General features: G+C 38.6%; 1 protein-coding gene across 1 annotated transcript in view; it reads left to right on the forward strand.

The window, feature by feature from the left end:
- Nucleotides 1–6,166, forward strand: part of ST6GALNAC5 (ST6 (alpha-N-acetyl-neuraminyl-2,3-beta-galactosyl-1,3)-N-acetylgalactosaminide alpha-2,6-sialyltransferase 5) — a gene marked incomplete at its 5' end in the record, with an annotated part of 167,111 nt that extends 160,945 nt beyond the window's left edge. The window contains one exon of the mRNA XM_005871964.1: nt 5,770–6,166. Coding sequence (XP_005872026.1) covers nt 5,770–6,001 — 232 coding nt within the window. The remainder of the gene's footprint in view (nt 1–5,769) is intronic.
- Between the last annotated feature and the right edge of the window lie 13,235 nt (nt 6,167–19,401).

Here is a 19,401-nt window from a genome sequence, read left to right on the forward strand (position 1 = left end):
CAATGATAATGGGCCAAGCACTTAAATTCTTTCTAATAATCTTATTTCTGGTCATACTTAACACATTACCAAGTTTACAACTCTCAGCTACCCATTATTTCTTCAGTCTTAATTAGAGGAGTAATGACTCAGAGTGATCACTGTCATGGAACTAAATTAATATCTCATCTCTAATGTGAAGGACATCTCAAAGGCATGGTGAGTACCAGAGAGTTGATTCTGCTAGAATTATTAGCTTGTGAACATGAATACAGCTGCCAGCATAACAGAGAAAGTTCCTACATGGCCACGTGCACACATGGAGTCAGATGCTTATGGAGGACGGGTAGGAAGTGGTAATGCACCTGTGTGGTTCCCATTCTATGACATAGACATAGTCTTTAAATATATTGTCTTTCTTCCTAGATGATTATTGTTTCTTCTTTCTTTGCCATAATTCGACCATGTCTTACCAGTCCCTAGGGGTTTTCATTACTTTCTTTCTCTCTCCTGTGGGTACAGCACCCCTGATATATTGTGAGATGTTATGGCACCACCTGAGCTTCCTGGGTTTAGGGGGGGTAAGTTCAGGTGACTCACATTGGCTCTTTGCCCGAAGATGGGTAAACAGCTGCAATCTCTTGGTGCTCAGTGTGCCCCAAATGCACAAGTATTATTCCGCCAACTTCTAAGGTGTGCAGCAGTTTACCTTCCAAAAGAGGCTCCGAAGACAAGGAATCAGGCAGCAGAATAAAGGTGGCTCAGTGGGTCTCATCGGCCTGAGGCAGATGTTTGGGAAGGCCTGTTTCAGGAACATTTTCTTCTGAATGTTACACAGTGTTCCCAAAGGCCCCCCTGCAAGCCAATTTCAGAACAACGCAGACACTTGACAGTTATTGATTTCACTCCCTTCCTCAAACATTTCCTGACTACCTAGTATGCCAAGTACCACGCCAAGAATAGAAGAGTGTTTAGAGAGAGCGTCTAGAGAGAAGCAAAGGCATCATTCTTTCCTTATAGATAATCCAGCCGCAAACCCAGAGAGCAGGGCTGACCTAGATCATATCCGGAAATGCAATTATCCTCCCTTGCTTGTTAATGTTATAGGTTTCTTTCCAGTTGTACAGCTTAGCTTTAGAAGGTTGAAAAATGGGACATGACAAACTCCCGCTGCCATTAACATTAGTGGGCAGGATTGCCCATGAGCATGAGACCTCTGCTTCACACCCTGACCAGCTGCACAAGCTCGGGGCACCTCTGAGGATAGGTGCTTGGGAAAATGCACAAGGACAAAGTTGTTCCCAACCATGTGTTGCCAACCCCAGTGGGAACCTGGGGTGCCATTAGTACAGAAACCCATGTGGTGAGACAGGAGTTTTTCCAAGACACAAAGCCTCACTCTTAAGAGGACAACTTTGGTCCAAAATTGGGCCCTGAAAGTTCTCCAATTTCTCTCTGCATGAGTTTTCTCATCTGTAAAATAGCAATAATGACAGTACCTTTCTCACTAGGGTGCAGTGAGGAGTAGATAAATTGGTCTATGTAGAGTGCTGAGCACTGGTTTTGGGGTTGAAAGGGTCAAGTCTGGCACCTTGGGTGGCCCGTGAATGAAGCCAGGCACTGGACTCTACCCGGGTGCCAGACACTCGCCTATCAAATGTAGCAGGTATACTTACCTTAGATGGATGGAGGAGTAAATGCGGTAATGTAACTTAAGCACCAAGTCCTTAGCAGGTATTTAATTAAATCAGCCATCTCAAACTTGGCTGCATAGAAGAATCCCCTAAGGAGCTTTGTAACATTATTATATCTTTTTAATTTTATGTTTTGATCATCAAGTTTTAGACTTATAGAAAAACTTGCAAAAATAATATAGAGAGTTCTGGTATACCCTTCACCCAGCTTCCCCTAACGTTAATATTTTGCATAATTAAGGTCCAATTATTGAAACTATGAAATTAACACCAGTGTAATACTCCTAACTAAACCAGATTTTACTCAGACTTCTGCAGTTTTCTTACTGATGCCCTTTAGTCCTTGGAAGACCCAACCCAGGATGCCTTTGCTTTTCCTTGTCATGTGTCCTTAGTCTCCTCCCATCTGTGACCTCAGTCTTTCCTTATCTTTCACGACCTTGATGTTTTTGAAGAATTCTGGTCATTACTGTAGGATGTCCCTCGCTTTGTATTTCTGTGATTATATTGAGGTTACACATTACTGGGAAGGATATCACAGAAGAGATAAGCCCTTAGCATCTCATATCAAGAGGTCCATGGTGTCAAAATGTCTTATTGCTGGCCATGTTAACCCTTATCATTTGGCTGAAGTGGTGTCTGCTGAGTTTACTCATTGAAAAGTTACTATTCCCCTTTGTCATTAATAAGTAGCTTGGGGAAAGATACTATATGCAAATAACCCAATTCTCCTATCTATATCCCCACTAATGTTCTATTCATTGGTGCATCTTGCCTGAAACAATGACTATGCTCTTTTAATGGTGATTTCTATTCCCCCATTCTTTTTGGATTTGTTCATTGGAATTCTTCTCTAAGGAAATACCATTTCATCTCCCTCATTTATTTAATTACTCAGTTGTTTATTAAGATCATCATGGACTCGTGGATATTTATTTTATTTTATGGGTTTTATAATCCGTACTGTCATTATTTATTTTGATACTGAAACCTAAGGCATTTTTTTAAACACCCAGGCCTGGGACCCTCTCCAAGTCAATTAAATCCGAATCTATGGAGGTGGAACACAGACAACAGTATTCCTTTAAAGCTCCCCGTGTGCACTAAATGTGAGTTCTCTCACTCTCCCCACCTGCTTCCTTCATAAAGAAAAAAAATTTCCTCCTTACATTATTCTGCAGGACTAGCTCTGCTCTGGCCCTGGAGTACTGATGACAGGCTGCAGCCGCTTAGGTAACCGGCTCTGTGATTAGCTACCGCCCCTGCCTCACACCCACCTTCACTCCTTCAGGTCCCCTGGCCCCAAACAGGGACTTAGGGACAGACCTTCCCTTTACAACTGTGGCCTCCTGGTGTGGCATTTCTGCTGATGTTTATTGTTGTTTCCACCGGGATCAGGTGAAGGAGGAAAAAGCCACGGCAGCCTTTAGAAAGTCAGGTTTGACCTTGAACTGCGAAGGGCTTTCTGAATGGAAAGGTGGATTACAGCTGGGCTGCGGCTCTGCCTCCTCAGTCCCACAAAGCACGTGTCTGCCATTTGGACAGAGTTGTAGTGGATGCAAACAACCCCCACTGCTTTGGACACCTTTGAAATCAAGAATTAAATTTACCAAATATGTAAATTTAATTCTCCCTTTAGGTAATCAATATAGAGCCAGATAGGGTTTCATTCAAAGCGATGGTCATCCTGAATGAGGAAATTGATCCTCCAGCATCCTTCAACTGGTTTCCAATTTCCCTCTATTCCAGGTGCCAAATCAATCTCCTGGATATTTTTAGAAACCTAATTGTTTCTTCAGTCAGATTGATGCCAAGAATATGTCCAAAACTTAGAGGAATCAGACTTAAAGCCTGATCTGTACTGGATTAGAAGCTTAACCCCAGGTAGACCACAGCAGCATGAACTTGGCATGGTTCCCAAAATTATGCCATGGGAATTTAGGGACATTTGTCTCACAAGATTCTATTTCGTTTCTTTTTTTCATAGTGGTAGTTCCAACTTACTCTTTTCCTAGCATGCATTTTCTATATTGAACACATCTTCTATTTAAGGAGACTCCAATTTCTAGGGTAAGTAAATAAGTGACATCTGTCATAACTAAACAGGACAGTTGCTGATGTTTCACTACACAACATATAGATACTTCTGAGATGGGCATAATAGAGATGCAAAGTACTCATTCAGCACAGCATCCAACCCAGGATGAGGAATGTTTGAATGTTGCATGACCAAAATAAATCTCTCTTCCTGGAAGAACTTTAACCTCCGAGGAGAGGCAGCTCAAAGGTTTATTGTTGTCAGAGCCACACACTCAACACCCCTCTTGATAGAATACTTTGATCCCTGACTCCAGTAGAGTTGCTACTCTAAAAGCCATTTGTGTATTGATCTCCTCCGAAGAAAATGAATAGGTGTCTAACAGGATGAGCATCTTGAGGACCGGAGGGGACCCAGGACACTAGGTGCTGAAAGGTGGTTTGCTGGAATGCCTGGCCCTTTTTTGTTTGTTTGTTTTTGGTAAATCATCACCTGAGGTTATTTTTTCATTGATTTTAGAGAGAGTGGAAGGGAGGAGGAGAGATAGATAAAGAGAGAGAAACATTGATGTGAGGGAGACACATCGATTGGTCTTCTTCCGCACTCCCCCCAACCAGGGCCAGGGATCGAGCTTTCAACCAAGGCACCCTTCAGTCCAGAGGCCAATGCGCTATCCACTGAGCCAAACTGGCTGGAGCTGCCTGGCCCTTTTAAGAAGAGAGCTAAGAAGAGACAAAAAAGAGCATAATCTCTGCCCCAATATTGGTTAGCTCAAGGTAGGAAGACTTACCTATTGGGATATCATAACTAACCTTACCGTCTAGACTTCAAGACAGAAGAGGTAGAGTAGACTGGCCTAGAATGAAAGCCAGTCTGAAACCAGGGCTCTTTGGTTATAGATATTTTAGTAACCCTACAACAAGGGCACACACAACCTTGAAGACATGAGCCAGTGTTTCTCGTTTGAAGTGGAGACGGATATAGACGTGAAAACATTGGGACTGTCAGGCTGCACAGCGGGGACTGAGGATTTAGAGTTTCTGGGTTTAGAGACTCTAGAGTTGAGTGCATCGTCATCTGTCTGGACAACAGGAGGAAAATGAAGGCATTGTGACTTCTGTCTTCTTTCTCTTTCAAGCAATCAAATTAAGATCATCAGCCTTCCATACCTGGAGAGGAGATTGTCTTTAGAGGCTTGCTGTGTAGCTCTAGCTCCATATAAATTTCTTTCAACAACAGAAATTCAAAAATTATTTATTGAGCACCTACTAGGAACAAGACAAAGACCTGACCTCATGAACAGACAATGAGCAAGGAAACAACAGCAGCTTCAGACAGATGCTGTAAAGAAAATAAATCCGAGTGAGAGGGCGTGGAGGGGCGGGCACCAGGTAAAGCCTCTCTGAGGAGAGTACATTTGAGTCCATCCTCAAAGGTGAGAGGAGTGAGCTGGTGAGAGCATGTTCCAGCCAGGTGATGGCCCTCAAGGGCAAAGGCCACAAGGTCGGGACAAGCTTGGAGGGGTTGACGACCAGAGGCCAGTATGACTGCAGCATAGGGGACAAAGTCAAGTGGATTAGGAGAAGGCTGTGTCTGGAAAGGAGTCAGATCACTAACACCCTATAAGGCCATCCTCTTAGTATAATTGGATGTCTCTGGACCATTTGGGAGTTGGAATAGGGGAGGGAAATAATCTGTTTTTATTTTACAAATATCTCTAGAGATGCTTGTAGTAATAGACTGTATGGGTGCAAGAGTAGAAGTAAGGAGTCTAGTTGGGTCTTAATAATATATAGTTTTTGAATCCCAAAAGCCCGAATGTCCTACTGTACTGTTCGAATCTCTCTGTCTGATAATGATGGCCACTGTTTTTATTTCACAACATAAAACCTCTCTGCGTGCTTATGGCTTAAACATCGGAATGAAAACATTTGTTGAAATTCATTTAACTTGAAAATATGATTTGTGCTTACCAGCTTATTAAAGATAACTCTTACCTCAGTCAGTCAAAGGAACTTTTTTTTTTCTTTAATGACTTATTTCATCTTCCTTCTACAGGGATCCCAACCACCCGTCAGTCCCTTATCACTATTATGAACCTTTCGGACCAGATGAATGTACAATGTACCTGTCCCATGAGCGAGGGCGGAAGGGCAGTCATCACCGCTTCATCACGGAGAAACGAGTCTTTAAGAACTGGGCACGGACATTCAATATTCACTTTTTTCAACCAGACTGGAAACCAGAATCACTTGCTATAAATCATCCTGAGAATAAACCTGTGTTCTGAGGAATAAGCGGGTCAGACCTAAACCCCAAGCACCCACTGTACCAGACACCAGGCCACTGGACTTCCTGAGCCCCAGACACGAAAGAGGAACAGAACTGGCAGGAAATGGCTTCACTCCTCAAGAAGTACCATGTGCAGATGCCTACGAGAAGTGACTACAAAACAGCACCGATTTGTGCTTACCAGCTTATTAAAGATAACTCTTACCTCAGTCAGTCAAAAAAGCTTTTTTTTTTTTGCTTTAATGACTTATTTCATCTTCCTTCTACAGGGATCCCAACCACCCGTCAGTCCCTTATCACTATTATGAACCTTTCGGACCAGATGAATGTACAATGTACCTGTCCCATGAGCGAGGGCGGAAGGGCAGTCATCACCGCTTCATCACGGAGAAACGAGTCTTTAAGAACTGGGCACGGACATTCAATATTCACTTTTTTCAACCAGACTGGAAACCAGAATCACTTGCTATAAATCATCCTGAGAATAAACCTGTGTTCTGAGGAATAAGCGGGTCAGACCTAAACCCCAAGCACCCACTGTACCAGACACCAGGCCACTGGACTTCCTGAGCCCCAGACACGAAAGAGGAACAGAACTGGCAGGAAATGGCTTCACTCCTCAAGAAGTACCATGTGCAGATGCCTACGAGAAGTGACTACAAAACAGCACCGCTGGCTTACAGAAAAATGCCAGAATTAATGCACTCTGATGCGTGTTCTCCCTTTCAAAGAAGCAGACCTCTTATTTCAATGATGCTGCCATGGTTACATTTTGGGTCTCTTTAAGTATTGCCTTCAAAACTGAAACATGAGCAGCTCAGCAGCATTTATTAGGTGTATTCCTTTATAGAAATGCCATGTCAAAAGACACTTTTCTATCAAGGTGTATCCTGACCTGACCTATAACCTTTGTCATCTGTTGGCCCCTGTGTGTGTGGTTTGTATAAAGCTGCCTGAAAGTGTTTCTGATGAGCACAGCTCCACGGACTTTCATAAAGTAAATGCCCAGTATTTATTTACGAAGAGTTTTGTAGTGTACTCTAGGCCAGTATTTTTATAGATTATTATGTGGTAATTTAGCCCTATCTTTATTTAGGTATTTTATTCTAACTCTTGAATCCCCAACGATGGTTGGAAAGGCCTGGAATCGGGTTGATGAGTTGCTGTGCTCACAAGGCTCATTGTCAGCGTGCAGTTGGAATTTTCGCTCGGCAATGTTGTCTTGCATTTTCTGAGCCCTTAGGCTTCCAGAATAGCTATAACATTTTCCAAGGTGCAGAAATGCTCCAAATGACAAAAACTGAAAACCAAAAACTGTGTCATTAACACAGAAAGAGACGAAGAAGAGAAACTGAACGATAGTTTCCTGTAGTAATAATTGGTGGAGTTCACTTAAGCCCTGGTTTCCTCTTCTGCAGAATGATGTCCCTGTACTAGATGATCTCTTAACATTTCATTCCAAACCTGAAATTCTACGGGACTTTGAGTCATTTCAGGACCTTGAACTTGGAATGATGGGGCTCCCACAGTACCAGGGGCCTTTCATATTGCCCTACTACCTATCTCCCTCTTGTGATTAAAAACATAGGTTATCCCTGGTCCCCAGTAACTAAAATCTACTTCCTGCTTTGAGAGAGAGAGAGAGAAGAAAGAGAGAGAACTTCCATGGTGTTGCCTGACTACAAGAGCAAGGGACTGCACTTCTGTGAGTCTGTCAGGAGAATTTTCCCATCATATCACGCATTTATCCTATGAACTATTTAGATTCACTCCCTGCAGATCTTACATTATATTCACCACCATTCATCCCTGGTGTGGAGGAGTGTGAAGGATTTATTTTGTTCAGAGCCAAGGTCAGTCGGTATGAGAGATTTTCATTTAAGCAAGTAATATCGTTCAAAAATAGTCTTTTAAAAGATATAGCAGTGTGTGTGTGTTTTTACCCATGGATTAAGAGGCATTAGTTTCTCTAATGCCAAATTTGAAGGCACCAGCAAATACCAGGTATGAAGACTGATGTTGTTTTTACAGAACATGACCTGGCTTGTGTGTCAAGAAGTTGTCTCACATTACCAGTTCTTTTCCCTGTCCTTAATCAGTACTAAGATCCCATGTCCCTGCAATAACTGGTACTATTAATTACCTGGAGTCTGGTTGTTGAGATGCAAACACGGCCTAGATATTTATACATATAGCAAAATGAAGTTGGTGTTATCGTGGTGTGGCTTGAGCTATTAAAAGCCAGTACAATTGAAATGTCTGTTCAAAACATACTGGAATGTGTCCTATAAATTTTCTCATAGTTTGTAAAGAGAATTTTTTTCCAGTACAATCTCTTCTGCAGCATGGACTCTGAATACACAATACTTTATGAACCTTTGAAAAGTGTATAAACTTTAGATAATTGACTTACAGGCCACCCTTACCATCACTTGAAGGGATTATATTGTTCAGGTATAAGTAGCTCCTTTAACTACTTTTATGGACAGTTAAGAAGGCATACTTGGGAAATGCAACGAAGTATATATTACTAATCCAATAATATCTCAAATGTCTGTGTTATCTTCAAGTTTTAGGGTTTGTTTGTTTTTTAAAGACCTCATGATAGCTTCATCTTTTTTTGTAACTCCTCCCTCTCAAATACCCAAAAGAGTGAAAAAAAATTCTGAAATTTCTGTCTTCACTGGGAAATATTTTAAATATATGTGTAGCTAGGACATGTGAGTGTGTGAGTTTATATTTTTTAAAACATGCTATAAATAAATGTAAGAAATTATCACTTAGGCAGTGGTTTTATTACAGCATTTAAAGAAAATGCCTAGAATTCTGATAGATTGTGCTGATGGACCTGGTTGTGGGCAATTGAATTCTTATATTGCCACTATTTCATAACTATCAGTCTTAACACCATTCAACACCATTAAGCATCAACTCTGATATAAAAGGTGACTATAAAACCATGTTTACAGACCTCAGTGATTTCAGTATCTGATTGTGTTTGAAGCCTAAGTCATCCTCGTTATGTTACATACCTTTTTCTTCTCTCCCCAGCTGTCATCAGCTTCCTTCTAGCCTAAGAACCCAGTAGCACAAAGCCACAGCTGGACGATCCATAGCGTCTCTTATTTCAACGCAACAACATTTGGCAGAGGCCATTACAATAGATAGCCATTATGAGCAAAGATACAGGAATTCACAAACAAAATCAATCACTTCAAATGGCCCATGAAAAGAGGAACTTGCATTTAATATTCTATAGTAAATATTCACCCAAGAAAGCGTACATTAAAAGAACATTAGGAGGTGAATATTCAGTGTGCTGTGTGGGGACTTCGCTGTGTGGTTTCCATTGAGGTTGATGGGTGTTTGGTAACTGAGTCCCTGCGCTTCAGTAACCCTGGTATGTGTTCCTAAGGGCTAGATGTAAAACCGGGGTGGTTCAGCAACTTCCTAAGATTTCAGAGTTAGAGCTTTTCTTCAAAAATTAAGTGAAAGCAAAACACGAAGTATTGTACCTAAAAGAGAAAATTGTGTATGGTTTCGTGGAGTCCTTAGTGACTACTAGATATGTGTATCAGATCCCAAACAACACTTCTCAAGACAGATTGCCTTTGTTTTCTGAAATTCTCTCCATTACTGATCTATTTGAATTACATTTATTTAGTTATTTATCTTAACCTTCATTGTTGAGAGTATTATTTGAATTACATTTAAATGGAAGGATATAAACTCATTTTTAAAAATTATTTTTCTTGATTTCAGAGAGGAAGAGAGAGGGAGAGAGAAATAGAAACATCAATGATGAGAGAGAATCATTAATCGGCTGCCTCCTGCACCCTCCATCCCCCCACTGGAGACCAAGCCCACAACCTGGGTATGTGCCCCGACGGGGAATCGAACCATGACCTTCTGGTTCATAGGTTGATGTTCAAACACTGAGCCACAGTGGCCGGCTATAACCTCATTTTTAAAATCAAAACCCTCCTCAAAGATTAAAAATCTTGATTTCGAAGCTAAATGAGTGGCCGGCTACAACCTCATTTTTAAAATCAAAACCCCCCTCAAAGATTAAAAATCTTGATTTCGAAGCTAAATGAATGCTAGGTAAAAGTGGAAGGAAAAGCTGAAATTCTGTTAGGACTAAGATAGTGTTATTTAAACACTTAAGAACCTATTTACAATAGACCAAATATTTACCCTCATGTAGGCATGGCCTCATTTCAGAAATATACCCTGGCTTCCAAGAGGGTGATGATTGAGATTTCCCAATAGACCTACTCTGAGAAGGGTCTCTGTTCCCATTCTCTCTCACTGAATTGTCAGGTGATAACACGCCTGCATATTTCATACCTGATCTAGTTACTTCTTCCATCCTCACTGCTTCTCTCTTGAACCGCATTTTGTCTTGTTGTTATCATTCTCTCATGGTAGGCTTTTTGTTGTCCACAGTGTGCTCTTAAACCAGCAGTCTTTGGGGGCTGTTAAGGTCCCCCCAGTAGATTTTTAAACTAGAGACCTATCTTAGGAACAGGTTTGGGGTAGGTCCTGCCATGACCATATTAGATGAGAGGAGTATATCTGGCTACAAGACAAGGGTTTTTGAAATACCATCCTGGTTTCCCAGATCCAGGGGAGTAGGAGAGGGAAGGAGGACCAAGACACAGACTCCTGGTACTGAAACCAGGACAGTCCTGGGCAAACCAGGATAGTGAGTCACCCTATCAAAAGGCCACCTCAAAAAAAGAACTGTGATGCTAAGGCCTTGGAGGGAAAAGTGAACCAATTGCCTAGGTTCTAGTATATGCCAGAAGATAATTTGGAATGGAGAGTGGTAGTAGAGTGTCCATAAGATTCAAACATGAACAGGAGTAAGCCCTCTATTCTATCTCACTCGTCCCCACCAACTCAGGGTATTGAACCAACATGGAAATGCAAAAAAAAAAAAAAAAAAAAAAAAAAAAAAAAGCGGCGCAGCACTGTTTGTTTCTACTTAGAGCTCTAATGTTACATACTACCTTGGGTTGTTCTGTCTTCTCATGTATGTGTCCTGTCAGTCTAATTAGATTGTAAGCTCCTTGAGGGCAGGAACTGTTGCTCCTTTATCTTTGTAGCCTCATGCCTAGTACAGTGCCTTGCACACAATAGGCAGTCAATAAATGTCTGTTGTTGATGATAACCTCTTAATGTTGACCTATACCTATTGGATTGGTAATTGATATATAGTCTTCCATTTAAGATGTACAGGAGACAGAATAGGTGATAAAATAGTTACATTTTAAGAGGTGGCAAGTGTATGATGTTTTTAATCAGCAGAGCTGACCTAGATGTTGGTAGAATAATGTTGCTAAACTCATTGGGTTTGCTAATGCTGGCTGTACTGAACACAGGGGAAGGAAAGCTCAGCGAGCTTTGTGTCCTCGCCGTTAGTGGCACAAATTGAATTTACTGTTGACAAAGGCTATACCGTACGCAGAAGGGCCGTGTGAGCTCTGACTTCTGTGGTTCAACTACAAAAGGGAGTCTAAAATGAGCTGAGTTACAGACTGCCTTGAACTTGACAGCTTCCAAAAGCTGCTGGAAATCCAACTGGTGGTTACTGAGTCTATAAAAATTAAGTTTACATTTGTCTTAAAAACAAAATGAAACAAACAAACAAACAAAAACCAGAACATTTGTGTTTCTATGAAGCGATCCAAAATGGTTTCATCTCTATCGAAATGGGAGGGGAAAGAACTCATGGGAAAAGGTGGGGCATTCCAGGCTCCTGAGCTACTACCTGGCCAGCACCTGGTGTCCAGTTACCTCCAGGTTGCTTGTGAAGGCAAGATGGCACAAAGTCAGTAAAGGTGAGTTAGCATCCAATGGCTACCTCGACAAAAGATCATAATCATTACTTTCTTAAGCACAGAATTCCTTTCATCATCTACTCTTCCACAATTGTGTAATCTCAATTTCATTTTGTAAAGTGCAGGAAAAAGCACTAGAAGACACAGCATTAAACTGAGAAAAATGCTTATTTCTGAATGGATAGGATTAGAGATTTTCTCACAATTTCAAAATTGTTATTATAATCACATAATGTTATTTCATAAAATATTTAAAAAGATATCAGAGCAGGATTTCAAACTGAATCCCAACAGGGGTGTTCAGAGAAAATCTAATACATGCCATGTCTAACTACACATTAAAAGAATGTCTTTGCTTTACTACATAAATCATCTCAAGGGTTAGCATCTTTAGTTCTTTACCATGTGACTAGTTCTTCAATTTCAAAACCAAATATAGGAAATCCATGAGATTGAATCAAAATCTTCCAGTTGCATTTTAGCTACTGAATATCTGCTGGGCGCTTTGCATTTGCTTTGTATATATCATTTCACAGTAATCCTATTATGCCATTGTGCAAATAAGTACAGGAAGACAAAGAGAGTTTGTGTATCTGGCCCCCCAGAGTGATGAACAAGAGAGTGGACACATGGCTGCCACATACCAGGCACTATTCCAAGTGCTTTACATATAGAAATGCCTTTAATCTGCACAATTGTCCCAATAAATACATAGGTTCTTTTATTGTTCCCCTTTTACAGATGTGAAAACTGAGGCACAGGGCCCTTCAGTAACTTTCCCAAGGTCAGAGGCTAGTAAGTGGGAAAGTCGGGTTAGAAGCCACAGGGTCTGTCTCCAAAGTCTGCCCTCAGTCACCTTGTACTTCGTGGCAGAAATTCAACCCTACAGGTAGCAATTCTATCACATCACATTTATAGTATATGTCATATTTGATACATACCAAATAATAGTGACACATGTAAATCATGAAGCAAACATAAGCAGAATATTACCACTAGCCATTAACCTACATGAATGTTCCATCTATTGTCCTGGATTTTCTATTTACCATTCTCTTGCTTTTAAATAGTTTTATTATATACAGATATATCAATGAATAATCTATTGTTTAGTTTTGCATATTAATTAACATAAGGTTAATAAAACAGTGTGTTTAGTTTTCTAATACTTTCTTTTATTCCCCCGGATTTATTTATGTATTTTGCATGTAACTCTAGTTTATTTTCACTATTGCACACTGCTATTGTGTGAATATGTCATATTTTATTTTTATCCATTCTTCTTTTAGTGAACATTAAGGTTTTCAGTATGTTGCTAACATGCACAATGCTTTTATGAACACTCTTGGAAAGTTCTTTTAGTGCACGTGTACAAGAATTTTTATATAGAGTATATGCTGAAAAATAAAATTGTGGGGCTATAAAGAGAAGTTGTTCACATGTGCATGATTTTGCCAGATTGTCTTCCAAAGTGGCTGGACACTTTATATTCCTAACAGTAGTTGTCCACTTTTTTGCTAACACTTGGCTTGGTATTTTCAGACTGCAAATTTTGCCCATCTGGTACATGTAAATTTTATCTCATTGTGACCTTAACTTGTATTTCTCTGACTAAACTTATGAAGTTTAGTATTTTTTTCTTCATTAATATGACCTCATCTGTGAAATGGCTCTTCATCTTTGTCCACCTTTCTGCTGGTTACTTTCCTTTCCTTTTCTCTTTGAAGGAATTTTTAATATATTCTAGATATTGTGTTTTGTTGATGGCATGTGTTGCAAATATCTTCTTCTAATCTGTGGCTTGTCTCTTCTTTTTCACTGATGCCTTTCAATGAACAGAAAAGTTTTAAATTTCAGTGCAGTCATGTTTTCTATCTTTTCTTATACCATTAGAGCTGCCTATATTTTATTTAATAAGTCTTCCACAGCCCTTATCAATAACTATTTTTCTACATTTTGCTCTTGAAATTTTCAAAGTTTTTGTCTTTCATGGGGCAGTAAGGGACTTATATTTTTGTAGAAAGTGAGGTAAAAATCACTTTTGTTTTCTGTAGATACCAACTGTCCCAGCACCATCTCCTGAAGAATTCATTCTTTTCCAGTGATCTGCAAAGAAATTTCTGTATATGTGAGGATTTACTTCTGTTCCCTGTAGTCTGGTCCATTCTAACTGAAGTGTCTATCCCCACACAGTTCTAATTACATAGCTTTATAGTAAGTCTTGATATCTGGTAGGGCTATTTCCCCTCACCTTATTCTTCTTGAAGAATGCCATGCTTATTCATTTTTTAAGTCACTAATTTTTACTGAGTTGTTTTTATTCAATAAAGTACACACATGTTTGTATATATATTGATGAAATTTTCTATATCTGTACACACATGTAACTAATACCGGGATCACAATATAGCACATCTCCAGCACCTGGAAAGCTCACTCATGCTCTCTTCTACTCTCTTGTCAATGCTAACCATTGACCCCCATCAATGCAGATTTCTTTTACCTGTTTTTAAATTTTATATGAATAGAATTATATGGTATGTACTTCTTGTGTCTAATTTCTTTCAGTCAAAATTATGTTTGTAAGACTCATCCCTGTCAATGCATATCGCAGTAGTTCCTTTGTGGTTGTTGGATAGTATCACATTTGAATACCAGTTCTAAAGATGGTGGTCTTTGGGTTGTTTCCAGTTTAAGGCTGTTATGAATATACCTGTTATGGATGTATTTACCAACTCTTGGTATTGCCAATCCTTATACATTTAACCCTTTTGCTTTCTATATAGTTGTAAATCATTATGGGTTTAGATTTATATATTCTTGATGAATAATAATGTTGAGCATCTTTCTATATGCTCATTGACCATTTGCATATCCTCTTTTGTGACATGCCTTGTCCAAGTGTGTCCCTATTCTTCCAATTGAATTGTCATGTGTGTGTTTTTTTATGTATAGGAATTCTTTCTATGATCTAGAGTCATTTGTTATATATTGCAATATGTGGCTTGCCTTTTCACTGTCTCAAGGGCATGTTTTGATGACTAAAAGTTCTTAACTTAATAACTTTAATTCCAATTTACCCACATTGCCTGTATAATTTGTGTCCTATTTAAGAACTCTTATGAAGCCCAATGTCATTAAGGCAATCTCTTATATTTTCTTACAGAAACTTTATTTTTTTTCTCCTTTCCATATTTGGATTTATGATCCATTTCAAGTTGAATTGGGGATAGGATGTGATGTAGGGGTCAAGGTTTTGTTTGTGTGTTTTTTCCCTTATAAGGAAATCCAATTGACATAGAACCATTTATTGTAAACTAGAGGCCTGATGCACAAAATTTGTGTGAAGGTAGGCCTTCGCAGCCCTGGCTGTCTCGGGACTTGCAGCCCTGGCTTCGTCTGGAAGGTCGTCCAAATGGTCGTCCCGCTGTTCGGCTGTTCAGTCAATTTGCATATTATGCTTTTCTATTATAGATACCACCTTTCTCCACTGAATTAGAGTGGTGCTTTGGTAGTAAATCAGGTTACATATATATGTTGGATTGCTTTGCTTTAAGATTATGCTGGTGTTTCTTGACTCTAAATTCTATACCATTTTTTTATTCTTGCACAATTGTCATGTTATCTTAATTATTATCCTATATAATAAAAAGGTAATATGCAAATAGACTGAATGGCAGAACAACCAAACAACTAATCAAAGCATAATATGCTAATGATATGCTAAGGCTGCTCAACCACTCACACTGACCACCAGAGAGGGCACGCAGAAGATGGCAGGCCTTGGCAGCAGGCAGCAGAGTGCAGAACATGGTGGGCATGGGCCGCTGCGGGATGGTGGAACAGGTGGGGGGGGCACCAGACCAAGGCAGGGCACTGGTGGCTGTCATCAGGGTGAATCTCTGCTGGTTACTGAAAATTCTCTGCTCCCACTTGCCACAGTCCCGCCCAGCGCTCACACCTGCTGCCGGTCCCAGCCTGGTTTGTTGCTCCCACTTGCCACAGTCCTGCCCGGCGCTCGCACCTGCTGCCGGCCCCAGCCTGGTTTGCACCCACTGCTGGCTCTGGCCCCGATTGTCCCTCAGGGCTTCTACCTGCTCACACCCACTGCCAGCGTTGGCCCCGTTCTCACCCACTGCCGGCACTGGCCCTTATCACTCGGTTCCATCAGCGGGTGTGAGCAGCAGCTGCTGGCCTCGATTGCCCCTGAGGGCTTTTTCACCTCCCCCTGCTCCTGAGGGGCAATGGGGGCAGCAGCCCCCACTCACACCCACTGTTGGTGCCGGCTCCAATTGCTCCATGCAGTCAGCAGGTGCAAGCGGGGCCAGCACTGTCAGCGTGGGAGTGGTTGCAGCGGGAGCAGGGCTGCCAGCAGACAGGGGACCAGGGGCCAGCAGGAGGGGCCTGGTGGGGGCACGGAGGATGGGCGGGGCGACTAGGGACCCTACTCATGCACGAATTTCATGCACTGAGCCTCTAGTTACTTACTGCATAAGTCTTTATATCTAGAAATGGGAAGTATCCAGCTTACTAATCTTCAATATTGCTTTAATTATTCTTGGCACTTTGTATTTCCACATACAATTTTAGAATCAGAGTTAGCACCTTCCACATTTAATAAAACATGCTGGGATTTCTATTGAGATTGAATTGATTATAAGAATCATTTTGGGGAGAATGGACAATTTAACAGTATCAAGTCTTTCAATTCATAAACTCAATTTGAAGTTTTCCATATAGAGGTTTTGAACATTTTTATCCTATTAAAAATATGTATCCTAGATACTTGTATTTGATAGGTTTGTTTGGTGCAATTTTAAATAATTTTTGTTCAACTTAATTTTCTACCTATTTGTTATTAGTATAGAAAAATTTAATTTTTATATTGATCTTATATCCAGAATAACCACTAAATGAACTCTGTGATTTGAAAAGTTTGTGAATTCTTTTCTTCCTATTTTTGTGAAAACTGACAGGTTTAGTCCTTTCTTTCCAATTTTATATTTTTTATTTTCTTATTATAGTAATATTTTATGTTCTTATTAAGTAAGACTCCCAGTGCAGTGTTGATTAAAATTGAAGAGTGGTCATCTCTATTTTCTTCCCAACCTTGAGGAAATTGTTTAATGTTTCACCAAAAAATGATGTTAGTTGCAGGCTTTTTGAGGATATACTTAATTAGACGAAGGGCATTTCCTTCTATTCCTAGTTTGCTAAGAATTTGTATCTTTAGTGTGTTTTGGATTAAAGTAAATGCTTACTCTGCATCTATTATGATAAGCATATAGATTTTCTCCCTTATTCTGTAACTGTGGTAAATTACATTGATTTTCAAAAGGTAATACCAACTTGCATTCTAGAATAAACCTCATGATACAATATCCTTTCTCTATATTATTGTATTTGAGTGCTAATATTTTTTAAGGATTTTTACTCTTGTTCGTGAAATAGCTTGATATAATTTTTCTTGTATAACTTTGTCAAGTTTTGGTATAAAGGTTATGTTGGTGTCATTAATAAATTAGGAATTGTTTCCTCTTTTTATGTTCTAAAAGAGTTTGTGTAATATTGGTATTTCTTTCTAAAGTGTTTAGAAGAATTGAAGGCATTTAGAACTTTAATTTTCTGTGTGAAGAGATTTTTTAATTATAGATTAAATATCTTTAATACATATAGAGCTATTCAGAGTTCTATTTCCTCTTGGGTCAATTGTAAATTGTGTTTTTTAGTAAATTTATCCATTTAATCTAAATTGAATAAAGTTTTTTATAATAGTCTCTTTTTAATTTCTATAGGATATCTAGTATATCTCTTTTTCTCATTATAATTTACCAGAGGACTCTTGGCTTTCTTTATTGTATATTTGCTTAATGTGTCCTTAAATTTTTTATTTTTATGATTTTCACCCTTCTCCTTTCTTCAGTTAAATTTACTGTGCATGTTTTAGTTTCTTGAAGTAGAGGTTTAGACCATTGATTCTTCAACCATTCTTCTTGTCTTGTGTAATATATGAATTTAGAGCTATAAATGTTTCTCTAAATTCTGCTTTAGCATCATCCTACAAGTTTTAAATATGTTGAATCTTATTATCATTCAGTTTAAAATATTTTCTGATTTCCATTGTGTGTTTTTTCATTAATGCATTGGTTATTTATATGTGTGTTGTTTAATTTCCAAATAATAGGAATTTATAGAAATGTTCTGGCTACTATTTTCTAATTTAATTCCATTGTGGTCAAAGATCATACGCTGCATGATTTCAGTTTTTGAAATTTATTGAGGCTTGTTTTATGGCGTAGATCTTGTCTGTTTTGATAAATATTCCATGTGTACTTGAAAAAAAAGTAGCTATTTTTGTCATGGCTGTGCATAGTATTCTTTAAATCAATTAAGTCAAGTTCATTGCTAGTGTGGCCCAGATATTTTATATATTTACTATTTTTTTCCTGCTATTCTATCAGTTACTGAGATGGGTGTATTGAAATCTAAAATTATTATTGCAAATTTTTCTTTTTTTTTTAAGCTGTAAACTTTTGCCTTATATTTTCAAAATGTGTCATTAGGTACATACATATTTAAGATTGTCATATCTTCTTCTTGAAGTGTTACTATAAAATGTCATTTATTGTCTTTAGTAATACCTCATTTCTTAAAGTCTCTTTTGCCTGGTATTAATATAGCTACATTTGCTTTGATTTTATTAATGTTGGTATGTCTATACTCTTTCTTTTTTATCCTTTTTACAGCTTTTTATTTCAATTGTGTTTTGCCTTTTTATTTAAATTGGTGCTCTTATAAATAGCAATAATTAATTTTTTAGTCTGCTTGGTCAAATAATAATAGTGAAGTATTTTGAAATTCTCCAATATGATATTAAATTTCCTTCCATAAATCTACAAATATTTTGCTATAACTATTTTGAGGAACATACAAGTTTATAATTGCTTTATCTTTCTGGAAAATTAATTTTTATAATTTGGTATTAACCACTTTTACCCCTAATTGCTTTTTTCCCAAAGTCTGTATTTTTCTGCCAGTGTTCTTTTGCTTACTATTTTGGGAGGAATATCTTTCTTTTTTCTTTTTGTACTTTCAACCTTTCATGTCCTTATATTTTAGGCCTTTCTCATAAACAACAAAACATTTTTTCTTTTTCAAATTTGATAATTTCTTTTATAGGGGGTTAAGTTCATTTCCAAGTTGTGGGAATTAATGATATATTTAGACTTGTTACTATTATCTCGCTTTGCAATTTTCACTCATTCTTCTTTAAGTTTTTCTTTCATTGCCTCTTTGTTTCAACTTTGTATGGTTATAATAATTACTATTACTGTTATTCCACCTTTTTATTATTAGTTTGGAAGTTATATACTTAAGAAATTCTATGATTAATCAATAATTTTAATTTTTTCTCCCTGCCTGAATAATTCTCAATCATAAACTCCCTACGTACAGTCTATTTCCATCTGCCTCATTTTCAATGCCACACATAAGAAATTATTTTCATTTAATATAACATATATAGTTTAAATTTATAAAAAAAATTTTAAAT

The sequence above is a fragment of the Myotis brandtii genome, unplaced genomic scaffold (genome assembly GCF_000412655.1).
Source record: "Myotis brandtii unplaced genomic scaffold, ASM41265v1 scaffold36, whole genome shotgun sequence".
Classification (NCBI taxonomy): Eukaryota; Metazoa; Chordata; class Mammalia; order Chiroptera; family Vespertilionidae; genus Myotis; species Myotis brandtii.